The sequence below is a fragment of the Triticum aestivum genome, chromosome 7D, assembly GCF_018294505.1.
Source record: "Triticum aestivum cultivar Chinese Spring chromosome 7D, IWGSC CS RefSeq v2.1, whole genome shotgun sequence".
Classification (NCBI taxonomy): domain Eukaryota; kingdom Viridiplantae; phylum Streptophyta; class Magnoliopsida; order Poales; family Poaceae; genus Triticum; species Triticum aestivum.
The window spans coordinates 623546655-623571803 of NC_057814.1; the positions used below are offsets into that span (position 1 = coordinate 623546655).

Here is a 25149-nt window from a genome sequence, read left to right on the forward strand (position 1 = left end):
TACTAAACGACTAACTTTTATTATCTTGCAAAGTACTCATAGTTTTATTTCCGATAAGTACTTCTAGTTTTATTCTTGCAACCTATCCTCACACATACAAAATAGTTTCATACTTGTTCTAGGTAAAGCGAACGTTAAGTGTGCATACAGTTGTATCGGTAGTCGATAGAACTTGAAGGGAATATAAATTCTACCTTTAGCTCCTCATTGGTTTCGACACTCTTATTTATCAAAAAAGCTACAATTGATCCCCTATACTTGTGGGTTATTAATCTTCACCTCGATTGGAAGCACAAAGAGATGCCCCTCAACCTACTGCACCTATTGAAAATATTTATTAATTATGAGATTCCTTCGGGTATGTTAGAGAAACTACTAGCAAATCCTTATGAAGGAGATGGAATGGTACATCCTGATATCCACTTGATATATGTAGATGAAATTTGTGGATTGTTTAAGCTTGCAGGTTTATCCGAAAAGGGAGTTAAGAAGAAGGTATTCCCTTTATATTTGGAGGGAAAGGCATCGACATGGTATAGGCTATGTGATGATATTGGAACGTGGGATTGGAACCGATTGAAATTGGAATTTCATCAGAAGTTTTATCCGATGCATCTGGTTCATCGTGATCGGAATTATGTATATAATTTTTGGCCTTGCGGAGGATAAAGTATCGCTCAAGCTTGGGGAGGCTTAAGTACATGATGTACAGATGCCCCAATCATGAGCTCTCAAGAGAAATTATCATACAAAATTTTAATGATCGGTTTTCTCATAATGATCAAACCATGCTCAATTCTTCTTCTACTGGTTCCTTTATGAAGAAAACTATTGAGTTCAAATGGGGACTTTTGGAGAGAATTAAACGCAATTCTGAAGATTGGAAACTCGACAAAGGTAAAGAGTCAGATATAAATCTTGAGTTCGATTGTGTTAAATATTTTATGGAAACTGATGCTTTTCATAAGTTTAGTGCTAAATATGGACTTGACTCTGAGATAGTAGCTACATTTTCTCAATATTTTGCTGCTTATGTTGATCTCCCTAAGGAGAAGTGGTTTAAATATCATCCCGCTATTAGAAAATATAGAGGAACCCGCTATAGTAAAAGATGAAACTATCATTTACAATGTTGATCCAGTTGTGCCTACTGCTTACATTGAGAAACCTCCTTTTCCCATTAGGATTAAGGAACATGCTAAAGCTACAGTTGTGGTTAATAAAAGTAATATTAGAACTCCTAGACCCTCTGAACAAATTAAGGTTGAACATAATATTGCAATGGTTAAAGATCTCTTGGTTGATAATGTTAATGTGCATGTTATTTATTTTTGTGATGATGCTGCTAGAATTGCTAAACCCGGTAGAAATGAATGTGATAAGCTAGATAAGAATAAACCCATAGTGGGCATGCCTATTGTTTCCGTTAAAATTTGAGATCATTGCTATCACGGTTTTTGTGACATGGGTGCTAGTGTTAGTGATATTCCGTTTACTCTATATCAAGAAATTATGGATGATATTGCACCTGTTGAGATAGAAGATATTGATGTCACTATTAAGCTAGCAAATAGAGATACTATTGCACTCCTTGGGATTGTTCTAGATGTTGAAGTCTTGTGTGGTAAGATCAAATACCCTACTGACTTCTTAGTATTTGGTTCACAACAAGATAATTTTGGTCCCATTATATTTGGTAGACCTTTCTTGAATATCGTTAATGCTGAAATTGATTGTGTTAAAAAAAAGATTAGAGTTAAATTTGGTGATGTATCTCATGATTTCAATTTCTCTAATTTTAATAGACAACCACATGAAAAAGAATTGTCTAGTAAATATGAAATTATTGGTCTTGCTTCTATTGTTGTTCCTCCTACCGATCCTTTAGAGCAATATTTGCTAGACTATGAAAATGATATTCATATGAATGAAAGAAATGATATAGATAAGATATTCATTGATCAAGCACCTATCCTTAAACATAACTTGCCTGTTGAAACTCTTGGGGACCCTCTTCCACCAAAGAGTGATCCCATGTCTGAATTGAAGCAATTACCTAACACATTGAAATATGCTTATCTTGATGAAAAGAAGATATATCTTGTTATTATTAGTGCTAACCTTTTAGAGCATGAAGAAAAGAGATTACTAAAAACTTTGAAGAAGCATCGTGCTATTATTGGATATACTCTTCATGATCTTAAGGGCATTAGTCCCACTCTATGTCAGGACAAGATTAATATGGAGCCCGATGCTAAGCCAGTTGTTGATCATCAACAATGGTTGAATCCTAAGATGAAGGATGTGGTAAAAACTAAAATATTAAAGCTTCTGAAGGCAAGTAAAATCTATCTTATAGCTGATAGTAGATGGGTAAGTCATGTTCATTGTGTCCCTAAGAAAGGAGGCATTACCGTTGTTCCTGATGATAAAAATGAACTTATTCCACAAAGAATTGTAACTGGTTATAGGATTGTAATTGATTTCGGGAAATTGAATAAAGCTACTAGAACAGATCATTACCCCTTGCCTTTTATTGATCAAATGTTATAAAGATTGTCTAAGCATACACACTTTTATTTTCTTGATGGATATTTTGGTTCTTCTCAAATACATTTGTCAAAGGAAGATCAAGAGAGAACTACGTTTACTTGTCCTTTTGGAACTTACGTTTACTTGGCATTTGATTCATATCTGTAGGCCAGCTTGTACCTTTCATGAATTTTGAATTCAGCTATTCATGTACTTGTCTGGCAATAATTTGTGCAACTAGCTACCGCATCACGACTATAAATAGGTCACGTGGTGTACGTACTTGTTAAGCAATAATTTCTGCAAATAACAACCGCATCTGGACTATAAATAGGGCATCCGATGAACTGATTTGAGTCACCATTCCTATCAGCACTGCCACACATAGCAACCCACGAATATGGATTTGTTTCTGCCACTCGTCTCATTGATTTTGGTGAGTGCATACATACACCACTCGTCTCATTGATTTTGGTGCGTGCATCACATGGACGTACGAATGGCCGTCCCTATATATGTAGTAAGTGCGGATTTGTAAGTCGAGCGTAATGACAATCATACTGTTATTTGTTATGTTGCATGCAGATTGCCGGAGGACAAGGTAAGCAGCATGCTAGTTTTGCCGATGTGGCCAAGATGACGCTGACAAACATGCAGACACAGACGGCATATTGGGAGGCCGCGCTTCCAGGAATTCACATTCCCCCGGCAATCAGCGACCTGTTAGCCCAACCAAAAGGTCTCTCTCTCTCTCTCTCTCTCTCTCTCTCTCTCTCTCTCTCTCTCTCTCTCTCTCTCTCTCTCTCTCTCTCTCAAGCCTTCAATCACACAAGTCTAAAATAGAGATTCATCCCAGTTGGAGAATTAGTGAAATCACTGAATATCGTCGGGATCTCGTCCTGACACACATTTAGACAGGCTATGTAATGTCTAAATACCCATAACCCACGTATAAACGACCAATGGACTAGTAATTTAAATTTATTGATGACATGTATAAATGACATGCGGACTACATGTACTAATAAACTGCTAATGGGTAAACTCATAGTATATCTAAAGTTTAATTAAATTATATGTATTGACATAATGGCACAAGGGAAACAACAAGTCTATGCAGAATCCGGTGTTTTTGGGAAAAGATATTACTATTTAGTCTCATAGCTCTAATGGACTAAAAATGATTAAAGAGATTCCCTTACAAATGTTGTGCTATTTAAATTAAAAGATAAATTATTACATTAACATTGAAAAACCCGCACAACTTTTTCTATAGTCAGTTTTGTAAGCCTATGCTCCGGTTCCTCTCTATTTTTGCCATTGGTTCGATTTAGATTTTCGTGGAATCCCAGTGGGTACCATCATGGAATTGTGGCCCGAGTCAATCTTAGCCATTCCAGAACTAGCTAAGCATATGAGTACCCATATATTTCCTCAACTTTTGACATATTTTCCATGGCCTAGGATAGGGAATTTTTTCCTGGTCATCAAACAGTGTATCAATCGAATAAGTGCCTCTCTGATTCAAAGGATTTTCATAGGAATTTTGAAGGATTAGAATTCTTAGGATTTATGCTACATTGATCTCTTTTTTGGATTGAATCTCATAAGATTTTTTTCCAAAGGAATCATTTGTCTTTTGAATTGTCATGACATCAAACTATGTTCTCGCAAAGAAAAAACTATGTTTATTTCTTGTTTCTGTGTACTTAGAATTCTATGAATCAAACTGGCCTAAACATTATTTTATCATGAAACTAAACATTGTTATGACTGTAATTAGCCGTGTTGAAAATTCAAAAATGTGCATGGATTAATTATTTTTGTGGCAACCAAGGATGTGGTAGACATGGAACACCAACGACCTCGCGCCTTTATCTAAAAAATAATCCACCTCGCGTTCCACGCGAGGGTGACGCCAAGTAATATTTAAGTAAAGCTAATAATTTCAACAGTATAGGATTTCGTAGAAAAAAACAGTATAGAAGATAAGCTGTGGCAACTGGCATGACAGTCTATTTAAACCAAGGTCGGATAGTAGCTGAGCAGATACAAAAAAAAAAATCCACCTCGCGCTCCACGCGAGGGTGACGCCAAATTATTATATAAGTAAAGTAATACTACTATCAACTTCAGCCATGGCACAGTCTATTTATACCCCGCTCTCGCTCACATCAGATAGTACGGACATCAGATTAGGTCAAGCTGAGCAGAGAAAAAACAGCCAGTGATCGATCCGAGGCACCAAGAACAATGGCGGCCCAGGCACCGGCGATCGAGGTTCCCACTGATGCCGAGCTGCTGCAGGCTCAGGCCGACCTGTGGCGCCACACCCTCTACTACCTCACCTCCATGGGGCTCCGCTGCGCCGTCAAGCTCGGCATCCCGACGGCCATGCACAACCTCGGCGGGGTCGCCTCGCTGCCCGACCTGGCGGCCGCTCTCTCCATCCCCGCAAGCAAGCAGCCGTTCCTCGGCCGCCTGATGCGCGCGCTGGTCACCTCAGGCGTCTTCGCCGCCGGCGGCAAGGACGATTCCGGGGCGGAGCTCTTCCGTCTCAACCCACTGTCCCGTGTCCTGGTGGATGGTGTCGATGCGGACGAACACCACAGCCAGACGTCCTTCGTGCTCGCCGGCACGTCGCCGCACTACATGGAGGCCGCGCTGGGGATGGCCGACTGGTTCAAGAAGGACGTCACCGGACCGGTGCCATCGGTGTTCGAGGACGTGCATAGCGCGTCTCTCTTCGACGAGACCACGGCGGCCCTGGACCCGGAGCTCGACGCGCTGGTCACCGAAGGTCTGGAAGCCCACGACAACCTTGGGATCGGCACCATCATGCGTGAGTGCCATGACCTCTTCAAGGGGCTCGAGTCTCTGACAGACTGCTGTGGTGGAGACGGAAAGACGGCGAGGGCCATCACCAAGGCCCACCCGCACGTCAAGTGCACCGTGCTGGACCTCCCCAAGGTGATCGAAAAAACTCCATCTGACTGTGTGGTCAACTATGTCGCCGGTGACCTGTTCCACACCGTCCCAAAGGCCCAGGCGGTGATGCTCAAGGTACGTACTTTGTTCCATGAATGTATATGTGAATCGATGGAAAGGGCACATTAATTTTTCTTCTAGTATAATTTATTCTTCACCACTGCAGTCAAACCAAAAAATAATAATCTTGTAAGGTAGTACAGTATGATTTAAGACTCCACTGAGGCTAACAAGGCTACATATATACTCTTTGTACGTAGCTTGTGCTGCACCACTGGAGTGACGACGATTGTGTGAAGATCCTAACCCAATGTAAGAATGCCATTCCTTCCCGCGAGGAGGGAGGGAAGGTGATCGTCATTGATATTTTGGTCGAACCATCATTAGGACCTGTCATGTTTGAGGCCCAGACTCTCATGGACATGCTCATGCTTGTCTTCACAAGAGGCCGTCAACGTAGCGAAAATGACTGGCGTGACCTCTTCATGAAAGCAGGCTTCACCGACTACAAAATTATCAGGAAACTCGGTGCACGAGGTGTCATCGAGGTCTACAAGTGAAGCGTTTATCAAAAGTTTATCCAAAAGGCGTAGCCTTGTAGTGTGCTTTGTTTATGTATGTATGGGTGGTGTGCTCCGATGACAAAAAATAAGGGGAGTTCCTTATTATGTTTGCAAGGATATTACTATCATGTAGTAACAGCTACAGTGACAAGCTTGTAATTTCTATCATCTTTAATTTGTATCATTTCCTTTTTGAAGTATTAAATAATAAGTCTATTTGTGTATGTATATTGATATAATGACTGTGCTTCTTTCTCGCGTACATGCTAATTATGCTTCCAAATATGAGATCTGTTGACGGAATAAGTATGACCGGCATAAGCTCTTCACGAAAACAGGGTACAATATTGACTACGAAATTATCAAGTGGGAGCATGAGATATCTTCCAGTTCTATGAACGAATGGTTTCACAAAAGTTTATGATATTTATCCAGCAAGACGTACGTACTCTTAAAAACCTTTGAAGTTTGCTTGTTTATATATGGATGATGTGATCTGATGAAGAAAAATAAATGGAGTGCCTTACACTCCCAGGGTTATTATCATATAATTGCCTAGTTGACAAGCTTGGATTTTTTTTAGTATCTGTGCATCATTCCCTTTTAGAAGCATTATATAATTGGTGGGTTTGTGTTATCGTGTATGCTCTGCCAGGACCTATATATTGATGTTTGATATAAGAGCAAGTCCAATGGCCACATGCTCTCGAAAGACAAAAATATTTTGCCTTTTATTCATGGAAAGATGAGAAGTGTATTGGGAGAAGGCTACTCATATCACAAAAATCCACGAAGTTCATTATGGCTACTCATGTCCTTTCCCTTGTATTCATGAACCAGTAACATGGGAAGGCAATGATGTAACCAAAGAAAATGATAAGAGTTGTATAGAGAGACACTAGTTTTGTTTCCAAGTTTTAAATCTGATATATAATGCTTGTGTTTAATTGAATTGGTTGAGTTCCGTTACCTTTTCAGGTGCATTAGAACATATGTGACATTTTAGTGATATTATCCTTCTTTTTGAGGAAAAATTCCATGGTCATATACTTACTAAAATTTGCCCTTACAAAAATATGAAATTACATAAGTCCTCCAAGAAATTCGTGTAGTCTTTCTTCTGCATCCACCGGAGGTGCTCCTTGAGCATAGCTTGTTGCCGCCTCTGGATCTCCATTTTGTCGGAGCGACCTTGTAGAAACACAGAAGTTTGTACAGGCAGCGCGCAGTCGAGAAGTCGTTCATGTAGACTAGAAGGCGTAGATGAACACGATATGGAAAGATCGTCGGCCCAATGCAGCTTGCATTGAGGAGGACTAGAAGACAATCCCTAAGATTTTAAATTGTTTTTTGTGGCTTTGTGGTGTAGTCCGAGCTATAGCTACGTCATATGTTACAGAAACTACTTACAATAGTGTTTTCAAAGTAAAAAAAAAATACTAACACAAAACACGTGTCAAGTAATGACCAAAAAGAATCAGTCTAGTAGCTAATTAGCACATGGATAGATAATTTATTTTCTTGGATGGTTGGTTTCTTATTTATATGTTATTGTGGTATATACATTGTGGTTTTGTATTAAATTTACATGTACAATTGATTATGGGCTGTTTTTAGTTCATGTACACTTACAAGTTAATAGCTGTAGCTATAGCCGCCGGCAAGCTCTGCCAAATAGAGTAGCTATTTGTTACTACAGCGGTCGCAGTTTGGATGGAGATATAAAGTGCAATAGCATATCTCTCATGCTCCAAAAAAGATATGGCATAGTTGGAGCGTACCTGTAAGTAGAAATTTTTCAAACAAAGAATATTTTTTCTCGAATATGCACGAGTGTGCGTATCATTCATTAAAGGAGGCGGAAGACTCCCCAAAACTCCATGGTTTAACAAATATTAACATGTGGATTTATATCTAACACCACCTCATTAACTTAAACGAGCTACTCCTGATCTACCCACGGTGAGCCCTCCACCTCGAACCCCGTATGTCATCCTTGACTAGGCCTGCCTTCACATAATCTTCCTTCCTCTTCGAGTCGTTGGGTAATTTGTGCTATTGACGGAGCCGCCCCCATTGTAGACGATGACGTTCTGATGCTTCCATGACATCCACATACCAAGGAGGCATTGGCGCGTGTAGATCTTCGATGCTCCCTGCTTTGGTCTTGCTTGATGCACCACTCTCACAAAGTCTTGTTATCCCGTGGCTCAAACTCTTGTTCGCTGATGACCGCGCTGAACCAATGCCTAACTTGCTTCGCAAAGACACAGTTGACTAGTAAGTGTTGCATGGTCTCATCATGTTGATAACACAACAGGCATGCGTCTTGACGTGGCATTCCTCGCCTAGCCAATCTATCTGTTGTCCAGCATCGGTCCTTGATGACTAGCCAAGCGAAGAAGCAGCACTGCAAGGGTGCTCTGGACTGCCACGTGAACGATGTTGTTAGTGACACCTCTAGTTCCATGGACTTGGCCGCGTACGCGGAGCGCGCCGAGAATTGGCCATCTTTTTCCCAAGCCCAGCATATCAAATCCTCCACATCCTCGGTTAACTGCATCGTTGTGACCCTCGGCCAAAGCCTCAGGAATTCAGTCGGTGCCACGACCGTGAGGTCTGGGCCTATGTCTCTTGCCCAGGTGTCATTCGTGATTGCGTCCAAGACCAATCTTGTCATCCTTCTATGCCTTGGGATCCTTCCATAGATTCCGGAGCCAGTTCACGTATCATGAAGCCATTGATCCACCGATCCTCTCAGAATAGTGTACTCTTCCCGTTTCCCACCGTGGCTCTAGTTGCCGCCTGAAACAGGACCAAAGACTCCGCCGGCACAAATATGTCAAACTTCGTCAATGGTTTCGATTTGTTAGATCGCTGAAGCCATGGCCACCGTGCTTGAAGCGCCTTATTCAACCAGTGCATGTTCGGAATTCCCAGGCCACCATCCCACTGTAGTCTGCATACTATTTCCCACGTGACTAAGCAGTTGTCACCATTTGCTTCTTTCTTGCCACGCCAAAGGAAACCATGGCAGGTTTTGACAAGCATTGCCAACGTTTTTGGTGGTAAGTCCAATGCTAGCATCAAATGTATTCGGATGGCGCAAAGGACGGACATGATGAGTGTGAGGTGCCCACTCTTGGGTAGCATTGTCGCCTTCCAGTTAGGGAGGTAGCCGGCTAGCTAATCCACAAGGCTTTGAAGTTGCGCCACCGTCTGTTTTCCGAGCGTCAGCGTCAGTCCCAAGTAGGTGCAGCGGAACATCAAGGTAGCGCAGCCGAGCGAAGTACAAACTGTGTTCATCTCCTCCTGAGAGCATCTAATGGGCATGGCCGCACTTTTGTTCATGTTGACTGTAAGTCCATAGGCTTGCCCAAACAACTACATGATTGCTCCACACGTGCATGTCTCGAGCTCGATTAGCTTGAAGAACACCATAACACCGTACGCAAACATGGAGAAGCATTGGTGCAGTCCGGTTTTAGCCAATGGAGTGAACAAGCCTTTGGCGGTTGCATACTTGAAGAGGCAGTGGAGGGGCTCCATGCATAGGACGAAGATCATGGGCAATAATGGATCCCCTTGCCGCATTCCTTGGCAGCTCAAGATTGACGTGCCCGGTAATTAAGCCGTTTGTCATCATTCCCGTGGAAGAAGTAGCCAGTACCCGCACACCCACGTTATCCACCTGTCTCCAAAGCCCATCCTCCTCAACACTTCGAGCACAAAAGGTCACTGAACCGAGTCAAATGCTTTAGACACTACCGGAATTACCCCTAATCCCGACGGCCTATCTTATACCAACGGCCCCCGTCGGCATATATGGAGGTATGCTGAGGGCCTAGGGCAAGCCATCGCGGTAGAAAAGCCGTCGGCATACCTCCACATATGCCGACGGGGGCGGTCGGTATGGCAAGGCCGTCGGCATAGCTGGACATATGCCTATAGTGGCCGTCGGCATAGGTGGGCCGTCGGGCTAGACATGGGCCCGGCTTCCCGGTGGCTGACGGGCGTTTGACGCCATCATATCTATGCTGACGGCCCTAACGGCGGCTGGCGGCATAGGCTTGATCCACGTGATTGATCTGCGGCACGTGCCATGTCATCGATCTGAGCCGTGTCGGTTGGCACACCTCATCGATCCGGGGGCATAGCTAAGTGTCGGCATATCTGTCTATTATCTGTTTTTTGTATCTTTGTATTTTTTATTTTTTTATTTTAATCTTTTTTTCTAAATTGAAATTTGATTCTTCGGCGCATGTAGAAGTCTCGCCGTATATTGCACAAGCATAAAGTTGTCATGCAGCGAGCACGAAAGCACTCTGGTGGTGCCTAACAAATCTCGGAAGATCGTTCGCAAGCCATGTGGCAAGTACCTTTGTCAAACATTTTGATTGCGCCATGCACTATAAACTCACCGGCGGTAGTCTTTGATACTTAAAAATGCATCCAAAATCGGATTCTGAATTTACAAGCTGGGATTATCCTATTGCGCTGAATATTAGTAGTATCTATACCTACAAATAAAGCAAGGTGTGTTTCGCCAATTTTTTCATCTATTCATCGTCGAAAAGAATTTTCTTCTATCCAAGATGGTACTAAATTCTTATGCGTTCGTCTACTAGGAAAAAAAAAGCCTTTTCTAGAATTTCGTGCATGAACCGCGCGCTGTGGCCCAGCGAAGCCTGCTCACTTATTTTTCTGCCCACGCAGCTGCGAAAATTCTATTTCACGCAGAGGGCCACAAATAGTCAGAGCTTTGCACAGGAGAACCAAGAATGGGCTGGCCAATTTTTCTTTGTTTATATGTTTTAATTCTATTTTTATTCTCCTTCCACTATATCTTTTTCCCCTTTCAAGTTTATTTTCTTATAGAATTTATTTCATAAATTCAAAATTCTCAAAAATGTTCAGAATTAAAAAAATAAAATTTTATAAGATGTCCAGGATTCCTAAATTTTGTTGCTATTTTGAAAAATATTCGGAACTTGAAATAAGTTTCCCATTTTTTCAAACTTTTTTATTGTTTTTCAAATTGTTTGAGAATTCTAAAATGAAAATGGAATTTTAAAAAATTCTTCAAATTCCAAAATATTCTTGTTTTATTGAAATTTTCACAATTCAAAATAATATTCGTGTATAAAAGATACACATTTTCGAAAAATGTTATGAATTTTTAACACATGTAACCATTTGAAAAAAATGTTGACAAATTCAAATAATGTTTATATGTTTATAAAAAATGTTGGGTTTTCAAAAAATGTTTGTGAATTTTGGAAGATGTATTGTTTCAAAAAAATCGCATTTTTCTGAAAGTGTACATAATTAAAAAAAATGTTTAGGATTTAAAAACTGGTTCAAGTTTCCTACAATATTCAGAAACTTCATAGCTTAAAATCTCCTCGATTGAAAGAAAAAGTAGATTGGATAATTTATGAGCCTTCTGTGGCGTACAGTAACGTAACAGAACTCTTAAATACCCTCGATCAATGAATGGAAAAATAGTGGAATGATTACTTCACACCCGGCAAAACCGAGAAGCTAAATGTTCCTTGTTCCCATGCATACAGAGTTTTGCTTGCACATATAATTCTCACTAAATTTAAATGCATACTTTTTTCTCCCGATGCAACGTACGGGCATATCTGCTAGTCATATGCTATACCATATCCTATCAATCGCAGTCGGATTCGGCTCGGATTGTCATCGGATGTCAGAAATCTCGTACTGTTTCCTATAAAAACGGATTCAGAAACGGTTTCGGGCGGAAATTATCCTACCACTTTCAGCCTTAGTATTTAGGATAGCGGTACAAAGTGGAATAGCTTAGCTTTCAGGCTCACAAAAAAAATATGGTGCAGTTGGAGTGTCACTATATCTAGAAGCTTTAATCCTTGATTTTCCAAATTCACACATACAAAGGAGGAGGACACATACATCACAACTTCTCTGACTGAGCTTTATTTGGCTGAGCACCATTGGGTGGAGGTCAAACTAGAGAACAAAAACATGTAGCAACGCCAAGGAAAGTCGCGACCCTGGACAAAAGGTAACCACAACACACCAACCTAATGCGTGGCGATCAAAACCATCCTCCGAATCGTGGACGCCCATTTGTAGGAAAGTCATGTTTTGAAACTACTATTATTGCACTTTTTTTTCTTTTGCCTTCTTTCATGTTTTTGTTTTCAGAATTCATGACCACAATTTCAAATTCATTAACACAAATTTAAAACTTCCTGGATATTTTTTAAGTTCCCAACTATTTTATAAATTCATCAATGTATTTTAAATTCACAAAAAATCATAAATATTTTCTAAATTCATAAATATTTTGAAAATTCATAAATATTTTGAAAATTCATGGATTTTTTTTTAAATCAAGAACATTTTTTTACTCCCCAACATTGTTTGAATTCATGATTTTTTTAACTCTATCAAAAAGTTGATAGCTAATCATTTTTTCTGGGCCAGGATGTATAAGCTTCTTCCAATGGATGAAGGAGTGGATAAAAAGCCGAACTAAACGGATGAATGCTACAGCGTGCATTGCCCATCAAGAATTTACCGATAATTTCTCGCTAAAGGTTCTGAATAGGGGAGCTCCTATTCTCAAAAACAAATTGGGGGAGCTCCGATGCAATACTTCAAGCGGCAAATTGTCGCTAAAATGTGCATCAGCCTCCTTATTAGGCTTCAACTCTTGTGGCGTATTGACGCCACCGGATACCAACTGATGATGCATCGCTCCCCTTTTTTGTCGGGTCTTGCACATTCAGTTGAGTAGCCGAGTGCGCGCGCCGCGGCGTGGCCGTCGCCAACGCCGGGAAGGTCTACTCCACCGACGTGGCGGACCACGCCGTGGGCCTGCTGCTCGACGTGCAGCGGCGCGTGTCGGCGGCGGAGCGGTACGTCCGGCGCGGGTCCTGGCCGGCCCAGGGCGACTACCGGCCACTCGGCTCCAAGCTCGGCGGCAAGCGCGTCGGCATCATCGGCCTGGGCAACATCGGCTCGCTCGTCGCGAGGAGGCTCGAAGCCTTCGGCTGCGTCATCCTGTACAACTCGAGGAGGCGCAAGGAGGAGGGCTCGGCCCGCCGCTACACCTACTTCCCGGACGTCCGGGGCCTCGCCGCCGCGTCCGACGTGCTCGTCGTTGCCTGCGCGCTGAACGAGGAGACGAGGCACGTCGTGGGCAGGGAGGTGCTGGAGGCCCTGGGGAAGGACGGCGTGCTCATCAACGTCGGCCGAGGAGCGAACGTCGACGAGGCGGCGCTGGTGGCGGCGCTCAAGGAGGGGAGGATCGCCGGTGCCGGCCTCGACGTCTTCGAGGACGAGCCGAAGGTGCCGGCGGAGCTCCTGCCCATGGACAATGTGGTGCTGACCCCTCACGTGGCGGTTCTGACGCAGGAGTCCAGGTCGGACCTGCGCGCGCAGACCATCGGCAACCTCCAGGCCTTCTTCTCCGGCCAGCCATTGCTCACTCCCGTGCCCTGCCATCGTGCCTAGTGTTTTGATAACTTGCAAATTTTCATAATAACCAGATGACATTCGTGGAAAACGTGACAAAAAAAGAATCGATGATCCAAAATGTTATTTTCAAACGCATTTTGGAGCATCGATTTTTCTTTTTGCCATGTTTTCCATCAATGTCATCTCATGATGAAACTGTGCAAGCTATGTGAACATTTGTCAATGCTTCATAAAAAAAAGTGAGACATCTAGATCTGCATCTGGATCTGGTGCACGCGTGCAGCCCTGAAGCGGCTCACCCGCAGATTGGGCTAAGCCGTGTGTGGTGCCGGTGGCAACTGTATGTGACGGGTTCTGCTCAGCATGTTGTGGCTATACGACATGCATAACAGACATCACGCGTAGCCCGGCTTGGTGGATGTCTGTGATGGCGCACGACGGTTGCAAGGTGTAGATCCATCCATGGCGTCCCCCGGGCCGATGGACCTGGGTAGGGCTCTCTCTGATGAGGTGGCAGTCAATTGTGGTGTGCTCCACCATGTTCATGTAGGACTAAAGTGTCACCCTCGCTGCGGATTACGATGATCACTGAAAGGTATGTGCTGATGGTTCCTCCCTCCAGATGCAAGCAGAAGGCTCCTTTATGGATTTTGGTGACTCTCGCTCCAGTTAGTTTGCCTTCGGAAGTGAATTCAATCTATGAATGATGGCTTGACGCGGAGGGAATAGTTGTCCAACGATGATGGTGTTATTTCTAGCCCGACGCATGTAGCTGCTGGGATCGCAAAAAAGTATTGGCGACAACACATGTTGACTTCGAGTGGTGCTTCTCGAGTACCCGATTTCGAGCTCCGGGATGAAAACCATAGGTATGGCCTGAGTTGGTTATACCTGGCAATGGTGATGTTTTTTTTGCGTCGTTACCTTGTTGAAGGCATTGCTCGGATATATTCACACTTGTTCTTTTCAAGGTGAAAACCTAGAATTTGCCTTTCATGGTCGAATTTGGTGACAGTGGTGCTTCAGCGTTGTTTCCTTCCTCAAGGCGTTGTAGTTGAAGAACCGGTGTTGCCAACCTCATGGTCCTTGTGGTGTTAAGAAATGGTTGGTGTGGATATGCTTGTTGTAATAGTTTCTCAATCGCTGTTTTGATCGCTTCGGGGTTTTTCCCCTCGCTTAGGCATCGCTTTGGTCTTGTAAGACTTTGCTCTTTGCCGGCGTGTTTTATATATAGATGCATTGTTGTTGGTTGTGGGCGATGCATTGCTGTTGGTTGTGGGCATCCTAGCTATGCAGATGTCGGATGTGTTCTCATTGTATTTATACCCACTTAATGCATCATTTTGAGTAATGAAAATACACCCTTTGTTGTGAAAAAGAACCCTTAAACCACACACGACACAAGTGTAATCAGGGATGAAGAAACTTTTGACGCTACAAGAGCTCCCTAGTATTCATTCTGCCATGTATTTTGGAGACTGGAAAAATATCTTGTATTGGCGCTACAAGAACTAGCAGCATGTGCGCCATTTGATAGCAGGAATGGCATCTACTCCTCCAACCATAGAGGTACCTATAATTACAACAAGAAAATAAAGATATATGGATCAGTGATCGGCTCATAACAAACCCAAATTCCAAAGGAATAGACCACGTAAGCATCCTGCAAATCAGTGGCATGATCTTATATTGCAGTCTCAAGTTGCATATTAGTACATGAATAATGGTATGTGTGGTTTCAACTTTGAACTTGGCGCTGTCATCTCAACCCCTTTCCTACATGTTTCGAACAAAGCAAGCACATAGCTTTTTTATTCGCGCTGAACTGACCCTCACCTGGGCCTCGCCCAGTCCCCTAGCCCTAATTTCAGTATCTTCTTTTTCTTTGCCGACACAATGCTAACACCTACGAGATTGCCATCACGTCGCCGAATCATGATGTGCAATACATAATTACATACACATAAAAATTAATTGCTTCTCCGCGTTCAGTATGTCGTTGGCATGGCACGGCGCCAACGCTTGGTTCCCTGCCTGTATATATGTATACCCTACTGTTTCTTGTCAAGACTGAAATAGAGGAGATGAGTGCCGACGTTGCAAGCACCACTTGGACCAAATGGACGATAGTAGCAGTAATTTGGTTAATCCTCAAGCACAGGAACAACCGCAGATGATAGTTCTATGTGCGACATTCGAACCGCACCGATCAGTCGTTCCGGGAGCTCCTCGTATGTGTGGCCCTGCCAAGAATTGTCAGTTTAGCCAATGATCACATACTGCATCAACGAAGTGATTGAGAGCATTTGTTAGATGGCAAATATATGTACCTGGACAAGAAAAGCCATGTCGACAACTAGCGTTGTGATCACGCCACACACAAGCCCCAAGACTCCATTTGCCACCGTAGACGAACCAATGTCCACGTCTATCTGCACGGGTCAATCATCACACTGTACCGTAAGACACCAACCAATTTAGCCAGATCATGATCTAGCTCTTTCCCTTCTCTTTTAAGAAACACAGGGCAAACCCATGTCCTCATTTTCACTCAAAAAGAAAGGAACCCTAAGGAGAAAAAAAAGATACACTGCAAACTTACTTCCAAATAATTTGCACCACGGATATAGGTGATGTCAACTGCTTTGCCTAGCAGACACGGTGTGCTGCCAACACTTTGGCGGACAATCCATGAGCCCTGAAATGCAAGATGTGTAGTTAGACACACGGACTATAACCCACCCCACCAGCAAGGGATCAAGAAACATCTTACCCTTCCCTCTGTTCTACTAACTCTTTTATTAAATAGAGCATTTCTTATTTACGTTTCGCATCAAACCTCCTAGAGCGTTAAGGATGGCAAGACTCATACCTTCGGTACAGATGGGATCAGCTTGAACCTACTATTGCGGAATTCATCATCGCCATCAACAAAGCGTTGCAACAAGGAGTTCGGTATCAGTTTCTTTGATACAAAGTAGAAAACCATACTATAGTTAGTTGTGCCAGGAACCTGCAATAGCAAAGTTAATCAGCAACAGACTACTATACGAAATGCAACAGTACGCAGCAAATTGGTATTCAGTATCATCTACAGTTGCTGGGTCACAGTAAGGGCGAACAATGATGGTACAAGACATCAGTGGCAGTGCCAGGAGCAAGGAGATGTGGCGCCACTCCCTTTAAGGTCCATGGTCTACTTTCTCGCCCAAAAAAAGGTCCATGGTTTATTGAGTCCAACTTATTGGAAAGATATTTATGTTTTTTTTCATGGCATACTAAAACGAACTGGTGAAATTCCTGTGGTATTTGATCCTATAGGATCGATGGCATGTTTTTGCAATCTATGTTTTTGCTATTCCTGCATTTTCAGAATCATGCGAACCAAAAAGGCCCTAAGAAGAAATGACCATGCACACCTCTATTATATGGCATACTATATCAAACTTAATTCATCTGACAGCATTTAGGCAAGAATATATGCAATAAACGAACCCTTGGTTCCCTCAATACACAGGTATTCTGAAACAGACTACTGGGGGTGTGGACAGTTATAGTGAAAAGGGAGGGGGTAATTTTATAGGAATGCTTACTTGTAGATTTATTGCCAACGAAAAAAGACCCTTCTCAGCAGCAACCTACAACAGAAGCAAAAAGGTTATAAAGAAAAGGATCAACTAGCAGGTTATAAAGAAGAGCATCAACTAGCAGGTGACTGGTGACATGCTTCACCTCATCAAACATATTCATGGTTAGACAACATAAGACATCTACAAAATGAAGAGTCTGCAACAGAAAATCTTTACCATATACATACGAAAAGTATACATTTGTACAGTGTTATAGTAATGAACAAAGCATGGCTCTTTGACTTGTTGTTCTTATTTTTTTAACCTTTTTCGACAACATGCAAAGCTGTTACTTCATTAAAAGAAGCAACCACAATAGAGTGTTTGCCACTGAATAAAAAAGGATGAAAAAAGAACTCCTGGTGTTAAAAATGACTCCCGTGTACAACCCTGGCACACAATATGCACAATATAACCATCAAAGGCTGCAATGTTTTGTTCTTGACATACTAATCACATCAACAATTCAGTTTGACAACCGTATGGTTATTTACTTTCTTGACTGCGGACTTATCAATAATATCAAGCCTCAAATATGAACTCACTTGAACAGCGCATCCTTTTCTTTTAGCAACATGATCCATTCGTTTCACATCTTTAAACCAGTCAACAGCAACAAGCTCCATAAGAGGTTTTCCAGCAGGAACCTATAAACAAATAGTAAATATTCATAACGAATAGAGTCTAGAAAACAGCCAAAATGGAACACTCCTAGCAAGATGGTGAGTGCAGTCTACTGCTGCGAAAGATCAGAACCTTGCTTTTATCATATATGAAGTTCTTGCTTCGCACTCTGAAGTTATTTCCATCAGATATTCTCCAACAATCACGACTGTTATCACGGTCATCCCGGCGTAAATTTCCAGAAAATCCAGAAAAATCGATCTCACCTGAATCTTCCTCATCCAGCCCTATAATTAAAAACATGTTATATGCAAACTAGTCCTGTTGTATACATAACCTCACGGAAGATGGAATTACAGTATACCTAGTAGTTTACCATCTGCATCGAGCTCACGAGTTGATGGCTGCATAAAACATAAAATACTAATTTAATATTGCAAGGAGAGAGGAACCAGAAAAATTATAAGCAAGTCATGAACCTCTAGCTCAGATTCAGGTAACAGGAATTCTTCATCTTCGTCAGACTCCTCCTCAACCGTTGAATGTCTACTTTCATCCGCCGGAAGGCTGGTTTGCACAGTACTATCCTGCGTTTTTTTGCCTTTCTTAGAAGAAACCGATAGGGCCATATTGTCCATAACAGGAATCCTAGGAAGTATTTGGCTTTCATCACTTTGTGAAAACCATTCCCTAAGCCCTGGCAGCAGTAAAAAGGAGGCAAAATGTAAAGCATATATCAACTACCCAGAATATCATAATTCATGTTGGACATACACAAATGTGTAAAAACAAATGAAAGGGGTACCCAAAGTAGCACCAGAGACAATAAAATATATACAAGAATCTCTTCAAAAAACATATACCAAGGTACATCTGGGGAATTATATGCTAAATGGTTCCAGGGTTAGACAACAATTCAAGTTAAGCATACAGCAGAATACATGGAAGATGTTTGTGTGTCATTGCACAAGTTTCTTATTGCAAATATCTAAAGGGCAGCCCCAGTGCATGTAGCTCCCGCTTGCGCAGGGTCTGGGGAAGGGTCCGACCACTTTGGGTCTATTGTACGCAGCCTTTCCCTACATTTCTGCAAGAGGCTGTTTCCAGGACTTGAACCCGTGACCTCATGGTCACAAGGCAGCAGCTTTACCACTGCGCCAAGGCAAGCAATAAATAGTACTTCCTCTGTTCATTAATATAAGACGTTTTAGAGACTTGTATGGTCAGTCTAAAATGTCCTATATTGGTGAACAGAGGGAGTAGGCTAAATTCTTGGTTCTCGATATAAAGAAAGGGGCCATAGATGCCATGGCCGGCAAATGTTTGTCTACCACATGATGCAGAATGAGAAGGCTGTGAAAACTGTAGGAATCCTACAGTGATGACCTGGTAAGACCTAAGGTGGAAATGGACTTAACATGATTTATCGCAAACATCACCTTCATTCACCCAGGACAGAAGAGATTTTCTTGACACCTTGCACTCACTTAAGTAGCAGGGATTATAAGTTAAATATAGCCATCCATACAAGGGGTATTATGGGGAAAGTAATAGTGTGGACCAGGGCACGTGTGCTCCCAGTTCTTTTAACCAAAGATTAAGTAATATAGATTTCTCTAAACTCTAAAGAAACCCTAAATCATCACTAACCTAACAAAAAAATCACATTTTGCTGTCATCTAACTTACCGTGTTTCATGGAATACATTAGAATGTCCCCTATGTAAAAAAAAACATAACATCACAGAAATCTAACTTCAGTCTAGCACAGGACAAGCAGTGGTATATCCACACTAGCGTGAAAATTGGTACCCTAGAACAAATATTCAATATTTGACTGTAGCGTGAAATTTAATACTGATTCTGCAAGAACTAGTCCTACTATAGAAAATGGCAATTCCTTGTGCCAAAATATGCTTAACATGATGACGTGCGTACACAGCATCAAGGAATTAGTGCAGGGAGGAATGCATGGCGTCATTTAGGCAGGATCTAAATTCAAGTGTTCTTGATAATCTGATAATTGTGAGAGAGACGGCTCGCTCAACTCCAAGTCAACTAAAATTTAAATGAATGACCCAAAAGTCTGGACAGCACTAGCAGCCTAAGATAATAATACCATTCAAATCAAATGACGCACTCAGATTTATTTGGAGACTGCACTACTGCTTGGGAATTAAGGCACAGAAAACAATAGGAATATCTTAGAAATGTTGTTCAAAAGTTTACTCCAAAGACAAAAAATTGTACCGGCAACGCTGTTCAACATATGAAGGAGGCTATGTTGTTGAAATGAAGGTAAGTAGCCAACCCCCCAACCCTTCAAATCAATCTGCATAAGATGCTGTACTTGTGTTCGGACTCTCCCGTTACGGGATTTCAGTGGAGAAATGTTGAAACCGCCACCTAAATTAAAATTAAAAAGAAAATGTTACACATCAGAAATTTGATACCTACAGTAAATCAACATACATGGAAATGATGTATTGAATTCATCAGAGCCGGTTCATTACTCTCAATGTGCGCCCTCACAAATCCTGGTTGTGGACCACAGTTTGGGTGCTCTCTGGATTGAAATAGCACAACTGCAAACGAAAATTACAAGATGCAATCATCAATAGGACCCATGAAAAAAGGTTAACATATGTCCAGTGCATGTACACATGATGAGATGTGTAGAACTACAAGAACACCAACCATAACTTCCATCGTCATTACGCCGCCAATATCGTACATAACAAAGATCACGAGGCCAAGTAAATCTGTCAAGATGTTCATGAAAGACGTGACTTCAGTAATTAAATAAATGGCTGGAGTTCATCAAACTGAGATGTATGGTTTAATGATGAAAAAAAATAGTTACTCTGTATCTTCAAGGCACAATATCAGAAAATATTAAGTTGTATTAGTCTGTGTTCCCCTGGGCTACATTTCAATTAATTTAGACCAATAAATTGACATAATTAGCCTAAATAACAGTTACAAGTATCAGCTGCAGAACAAAGTAAGTAGGCGTCTGTTAAGAATATACGATAATGACATCTGTCTTTGTAGATCATAGAAAGATATCTTGTAGCTTCCATCTTTCCAATGGGTTCACACTTATGCAGCACAGAAAGAAGGAAGATTCTAACAAAAGATAAAACATACGCTGAAAACCAATCCAGTTGTAGCCTATGGTACAGTATTGCTGTGTGGCCGTCGACCTCCTCCACTAGACTGCCATACTGGAAGCTGCAGTCCCACCTTAAATAACAAGAGAACAACAGTAAGAAAAAAATTGTAAGGAAAAAGGGAAATGAGTTGATTTATCAAAACAACAGAAAATGTACTCAAAGCGGGTGGTGTCCATGCTCATCACAAGCTGAAATATAGCTTCACACGAAGCTTCAACAACTCCAACAGCCTTCATTGCTCTGCTACAGCTCCTTGCCTATGAAAGGTACACAAGCATCAAGCACGAATGGTCAAGGCCAAAATATTCAAACTACCAGTTCATGCCCACAACCACCAACTTACAAGGTAATCAACATCTTGGAGCTCCTCAAAAATGCGGAGACCTGAAGTAAAGTTCAAATTTAACACCCCATCGAACAAGCAGCCTGGTTACAACAGAAAACCAAAGGAAGGGACAAAGAAATTCTTGCCATTCTGGCATCTGACAAGTCGCCAGTGTCCTCTAGAGAAAACTTGGGCAGGGCTTCCCTGATCAGATATTCCCGTATCATTTCCACGAGTCCAATCATGCAATGATTCCGGAGGACCTACAAATGCCAAGAATATAACAATCCTTTAACCACTGGAACAAATAACATATATGGAGGGAACAATCAACAAACAGACCATGTCACTGACCATTCCCAATTGTTGTTCTCCGCATCAATGATCGGTGATTGTCCTCCTCCTCTTCTTCCTCTTCATGACTATACCTGATAAAAGAAATTAAGGGACTGTCATTTTACAACAAACAATATTCTACCATGTCATGATCGAACAAATGTAAACAAAGTTACTCAGAAGCATCACCAGACATGCATGAGGTGTATCAGTTATACAAACTTGAAGAGTTCAGATTTTTTTTAGAACGGGGCTACAAAGGGTTTTATCGTGAATTTTTATAAGCAAATTACTAAGGCATTTAAAACGGTTCCAAATCATGTTCCCTTCTTTCTTCAGACTTGATCAAATCCTAGGTTCATAGTGTCATAAGTTACAGAAATAACCAAATGGTCCTCCCTCCGTTCCAAATATAAGGTGTATTTTGACTGTCCAAATTCATGCCTTGACCATAACTATCTCATACAATATTTAGTCAATGGTTACAAAACCACTATCATATGAAAGTGCTTTTGCATATAAATATAATGGTGTCCATTTTGTGGAGGATAAACTACATATTACTGGACTAGTTTTTGATCAAAAGCATGAATTTGGGCAGTCAAATTAACCTTATAGTTTGGAACAGATGTAGTAGATAACTACGACCATGTAAAATGTTGACAAGGTAGAACACGCAATAGGATTTCAGAACAGATATCATGTAAATATACCACGGAAGTACAGAATCAAATTCCTCAACCACTAACAAAAACTATTAACAAAGAAGAAAACTATCACAGTGAATCATGTGCTGGCTAGAATACTCCTCCCTGTGTAAACTAATATAAAACTATCCCTGGCTAGATCACTACTAGTGATCTAAAAAGTCTTATATTAGTTTACAGAGGGATAGTAGTGATCTAAAAAGTCTTATATTAGTTTACAGAGGGATAGTAGTGATCTAAAAAGTCTTATATTAGTTTACAGAGGGAGTAGTTGTCAACTGACAGGAAGACAAGTGACACAGCCATAGCATTTTAAAATTAATAAGAAGAAAACGCTGGCAAGTTTGTATAAGAATATCGACACATGAGTTCTCAGGAGAAAGCTAGTTATATTATAACAGAAACCATACATAGAAGTGCACAGAAAAAACTAGTGTAAAGGAACTAAAATGGACGAAGTGTACAACACATGTAGAGTGCAAATAGAATGCATAACTGGAGAATGAAACGCGGTTATCTGACACTTACTGACTGTCACGATCAGAGGAAGAAGATTTCCTTCCATTTTCTACACCAGCATTTTGCTGCGATGAGCTAAAGGCTGTATTACCATCGGGCGACACTACACCTTGTTGCTGCATCAGTTTAAATTAGAAGAATCAATTTAGGTGCATTTGTGCATATGCAATGAAATAGATTATTCTCAGGCTGTGAGGGAAAAATAAGTACTCCTTCGATCCATATTAATTGTCTTTGTACTAAATCAGCAACAAATAATATGTGTCGGAGGGAGAAGTGGCCTTTGTCATAGACTCCTAATTAATTTCATATAAGCAGTAACAGGGGTGCCAATATTGTGTATGTTTGCATATTTTTATTTGGTGATGCCTTGAGGAACAAAGAATCCCGGGCGGTTACTATAAACATTTATATGCGAGATTTAGGATCTGCAAATGTTAAACCTGATCGATGACCATCTCAATTTTCTCCTTCCAGATTAGAGCCTCCTGGATATTGAATGCCGCCATCTGGTATAAGTTACAGAAAGGTAGCATCAACTTAACATCAAGGACGTGACTTGTAGGATTATTATAAGGATTCACATTTGGAAAACTCAGCAGACTTGCAGGACATGTTTCTTTTTCTTGCCAATAGAAGAAGTTCCTCTAAATGAATAAATCATACAGCAGTGGCAAATAAAGTAGTAAGAGTCTAGTGGCATTTCAAGAGCAATTGCAATAACAGTAGGTTGATAGCTTAAATGGCTGTGCAGTAATAAAACAAGCTGGTTATTAGGGTTAAGTGTATGATGAGAGGAATAAGGAATAGAATGGATGGCTTTGGTACCGTGATGCGGTGGTGCTTCTCCCTTTTGTTGTAGACACTTAAGACATAAAGCATCTGCAGTAGGACAAATGATCAAAGGAAATAATCGGAGTGCAAGGCCAAAAACCATGCCGAGAGGAAGGAACTGCAAGCATGTGACAGAGGAGATACATACATGGCCATGGTGCATCTTGAGGCCCCTGTCCTCGACCCTGCAGTTGCCATCGATGTGGAGGGACTTGATGGGGAGCTTGGGCATCTTGTGCTGAGGCTTGCGCTTGAAATACGACAGCAGCCGGGTCTCCAGCACAAAGTAGCGCATGTGGATGAAGGAGCGGCCGATCTTGCGGCGGCCATGCCGGACCATCCACCCCTCATAGACCACGGTCGACGAAGACGACGACATCCCTGACACCCTCCGAAACAGCACTGCGCAGACAGACATAAAACAGCATTCCATAGGTCAGCCAGCAGTAACATGGGTGAAGTGAGCCCGCCTGAATCAACCACCCGCCCAAATGGTTTGCCCGGTATTTCATCATTCACCTTGTGCACCATTTACTTGCAGATACTATGCTACAGAACCTTGTTCCAGATCACTCGGGTCGATCAGAACATTACAATTCCCCTTGACCACAGTCTACTAGTAGTACTTTGTAGCAATTAAGCATTTCAACTAATATGAACATGCTGGATGGAAGTGGTCGCACAGCCAAATTGGCACGCGGTCCAACCTCCAGCCACAAATCGATGTCGAACCAGGAACCGTCCAGCATACACGTACTAGTGTAGTACGGGTGAAGGGAGTCTACCTTGCAGCCCGGCCGCGGCGAGGCGAGGAGCAAAGGGCCGGCTCCCTCGGGGACGAGGACGGCGAGGCGAGCCTCGAAGACGAGGGAGGCGCCTGCGAGGGCGGCGGGCGGGGATCCGGGGCAGCGGCGGGTGGGGCGGGGAGGCGGCGTCGGGGCCGCGGGCGCCGAGGTGACCCAGATCCGGAGATCCGTCGGCGGGTGGGCGGGGGCACGAGGCCGCGCGGCGAGGGAGGATGCGGCCGGCCGACGGCACGGGTGGGGGAGCGGGTGGGGGGTGGAGAGAGAGTGGCCAAGTCCAAGTCCAACCCGGGAAAGGCCGGGGACGGGGGAGGAGAAGCACGTGCCGGGCGGATGCTGCGGCCTCCGCTTTCTCGGCGCGCTTGCGCTTCAACGGGGGCGGCTTCGGCTCGGCCTTTTTCCGGCTTTGGCCTGCTGCGGCTGCGCCTACAAAGCGGTTTGTTTGGCAAGAGCGGCTCTCAAAGTCTGAAACGCCCCTAGAGTGTCAGAAAAAGGGTCTGAAATGCCCCCAGGGTGTCGGGCGCCGTGTAAGCAACACACTGGATCTGGGGAGGAACTAGGGGTTCGAACTCGAATTTGGGAAAAAGTTTCGGTAGCTAGCCGCCCAACCACCCTCACAGCTATTTGATTACACCGGCCGA

The 25149-nt window shown here is 42.5% G+C and overlaps 3 protein-coding genes across 3 annotated transcripts; 2 read left to right on the forward strand and 1 right to left on the reverse strand.

Moving 5' to 3' along the window:
• The first annotated feature begins 4727 nt into the window (after positions 1-4727).
• Positions 4728-6307, forward strand: LOC123167546 (probable O-methyltransferase 2). Its single transcript, XM_044585384.1, has 2 exons — positions 4728-5595; positions 5781-6307. Exons 1-2 carry the CDS (start codon positions 4786-4788, stop codon positions 6078-6080), a joined length of 1110 nt encoding a protein of 369 aa, XP_044441319.1. The 5' UTR covers positions 4728-4785; the 3' UTR covers positions 6081-6307.
• Positions 6308-8467: 2160 nt separating this feature from the next.
• Positions 8468-13732, forward strand: LOC123171456 (glyoxylate/hydroxypyruvate reductase HPR3-like). Its single transcript, XM_044588950.1, has 2 exons — positions 8468-8684; positions 12874-13732. The coding sequence occupies exons 1-2, from the start codon at positions 8468-8470 to the stop codon at positions 13590-13592; spliced, it is 936 nt and encodes a 311-aa protein (XP_044444885.1). The 3' UTR covers positions 13593-13732.
• A 1485-nt stretch (positions 13733-15217) lies between these two features.
• LOC123164066 (protein ENHANCED DISEASE RESISTANCE 2) lies at positions 15218-24775 on the reverse strand. Its single transcript, XM_044581477.1, has 22 exons — positions 24491-24775; positions 23854-24107; positions 23700-23753; positions 23315-23380; positions 22881-22987; positions 21664-21737; positions 21456-21572; positions 21328-21368; positions 21141-21241; positions 20959-21054; positions 20506-20570; positions 20322-20393; positions 20059-20214; positions 18289-18506; positions 18174-18213; positions 17942-18096; positions 17731-17832; positions 17150-17194; positions 16429-16569; positions 16159-16254; positions 15887-15988; positions 15218-15799 (listed from the first exon to the last, which is right to left on the reverse strand). The coding sequence occupies exons 2-22, from the start codon at positions 24082-24084 to the stop codon at positions 15701-15703; spliced, it is 2178 nt and encodes a 725-aa protein (XP_044437412.1). The 5' UTR covers positions 24085-24107; positions 24491-24775; the 3' UTR covers positions 15218-15700.
• Between the last annotated feature and the right edge of the window lie 374 nt (positions 24776-25149).

What these genes read in the sequence shown, in the direction of transcription:
- LOC123167546 (XM_044585384.1), top strand. Translation starts at nt 4,786, where the DNA reads ATGGCGGCCCAGGCACCGGCGATCGAGGTTCCCACTGATGCCGAGCTG. An exon ending in CCCAGGCGGTGATGCTCAAG is followed by an intron (nt 5,596 to 5,780) that starts GTACGTACTTTG and finishes CTTTGTACGTAG; the next exon opens with CTTGTGCTGCACCACTGGAG.
- LOC123171456 (XM_044588950.1), top strand. Translation starts at nt 8,468, where the DNA reads ATGACTAGCCAAGCGAAGAAGCAGCACTGCAAGGGTGCTCTGGACTGC. An exon ending in AAGCCTCAGGAATTCAGTCG is followed by an intron (nt 8,685 to 12,873) that starts GTGCCACGACCG and finishes TCAGTTGAGTAG; the next exon opens with CCGAGTGCGCGCGCCGCGGC.
- LOC123164066 (XM_044581477.1), bottom strand. Translation starts at nt 24,084, where the DNA reads ATGTCGTCGTCTTCGTCGACCGTGGTCTATGAGGGGTGGATGGTCCGG. An exon ending in CAACTGGATTGGTTTTCAGC is followed by an intron (nt 20,571 to 20,958) that starts GTATGTTTTATC and finishes ACATCTTGACAG; the next exon opens with ATTTACTTGGCCTCGTGATC. An exon ending in GTGGTGCAAATTATTTGGAA is followed by an intron (nt 15,989 to 16,158) that starts GTAAGTTTGCAG and finishes TGACCCGTGCAG; the next exon opens with ATAGACGTGGACATTGGTTC.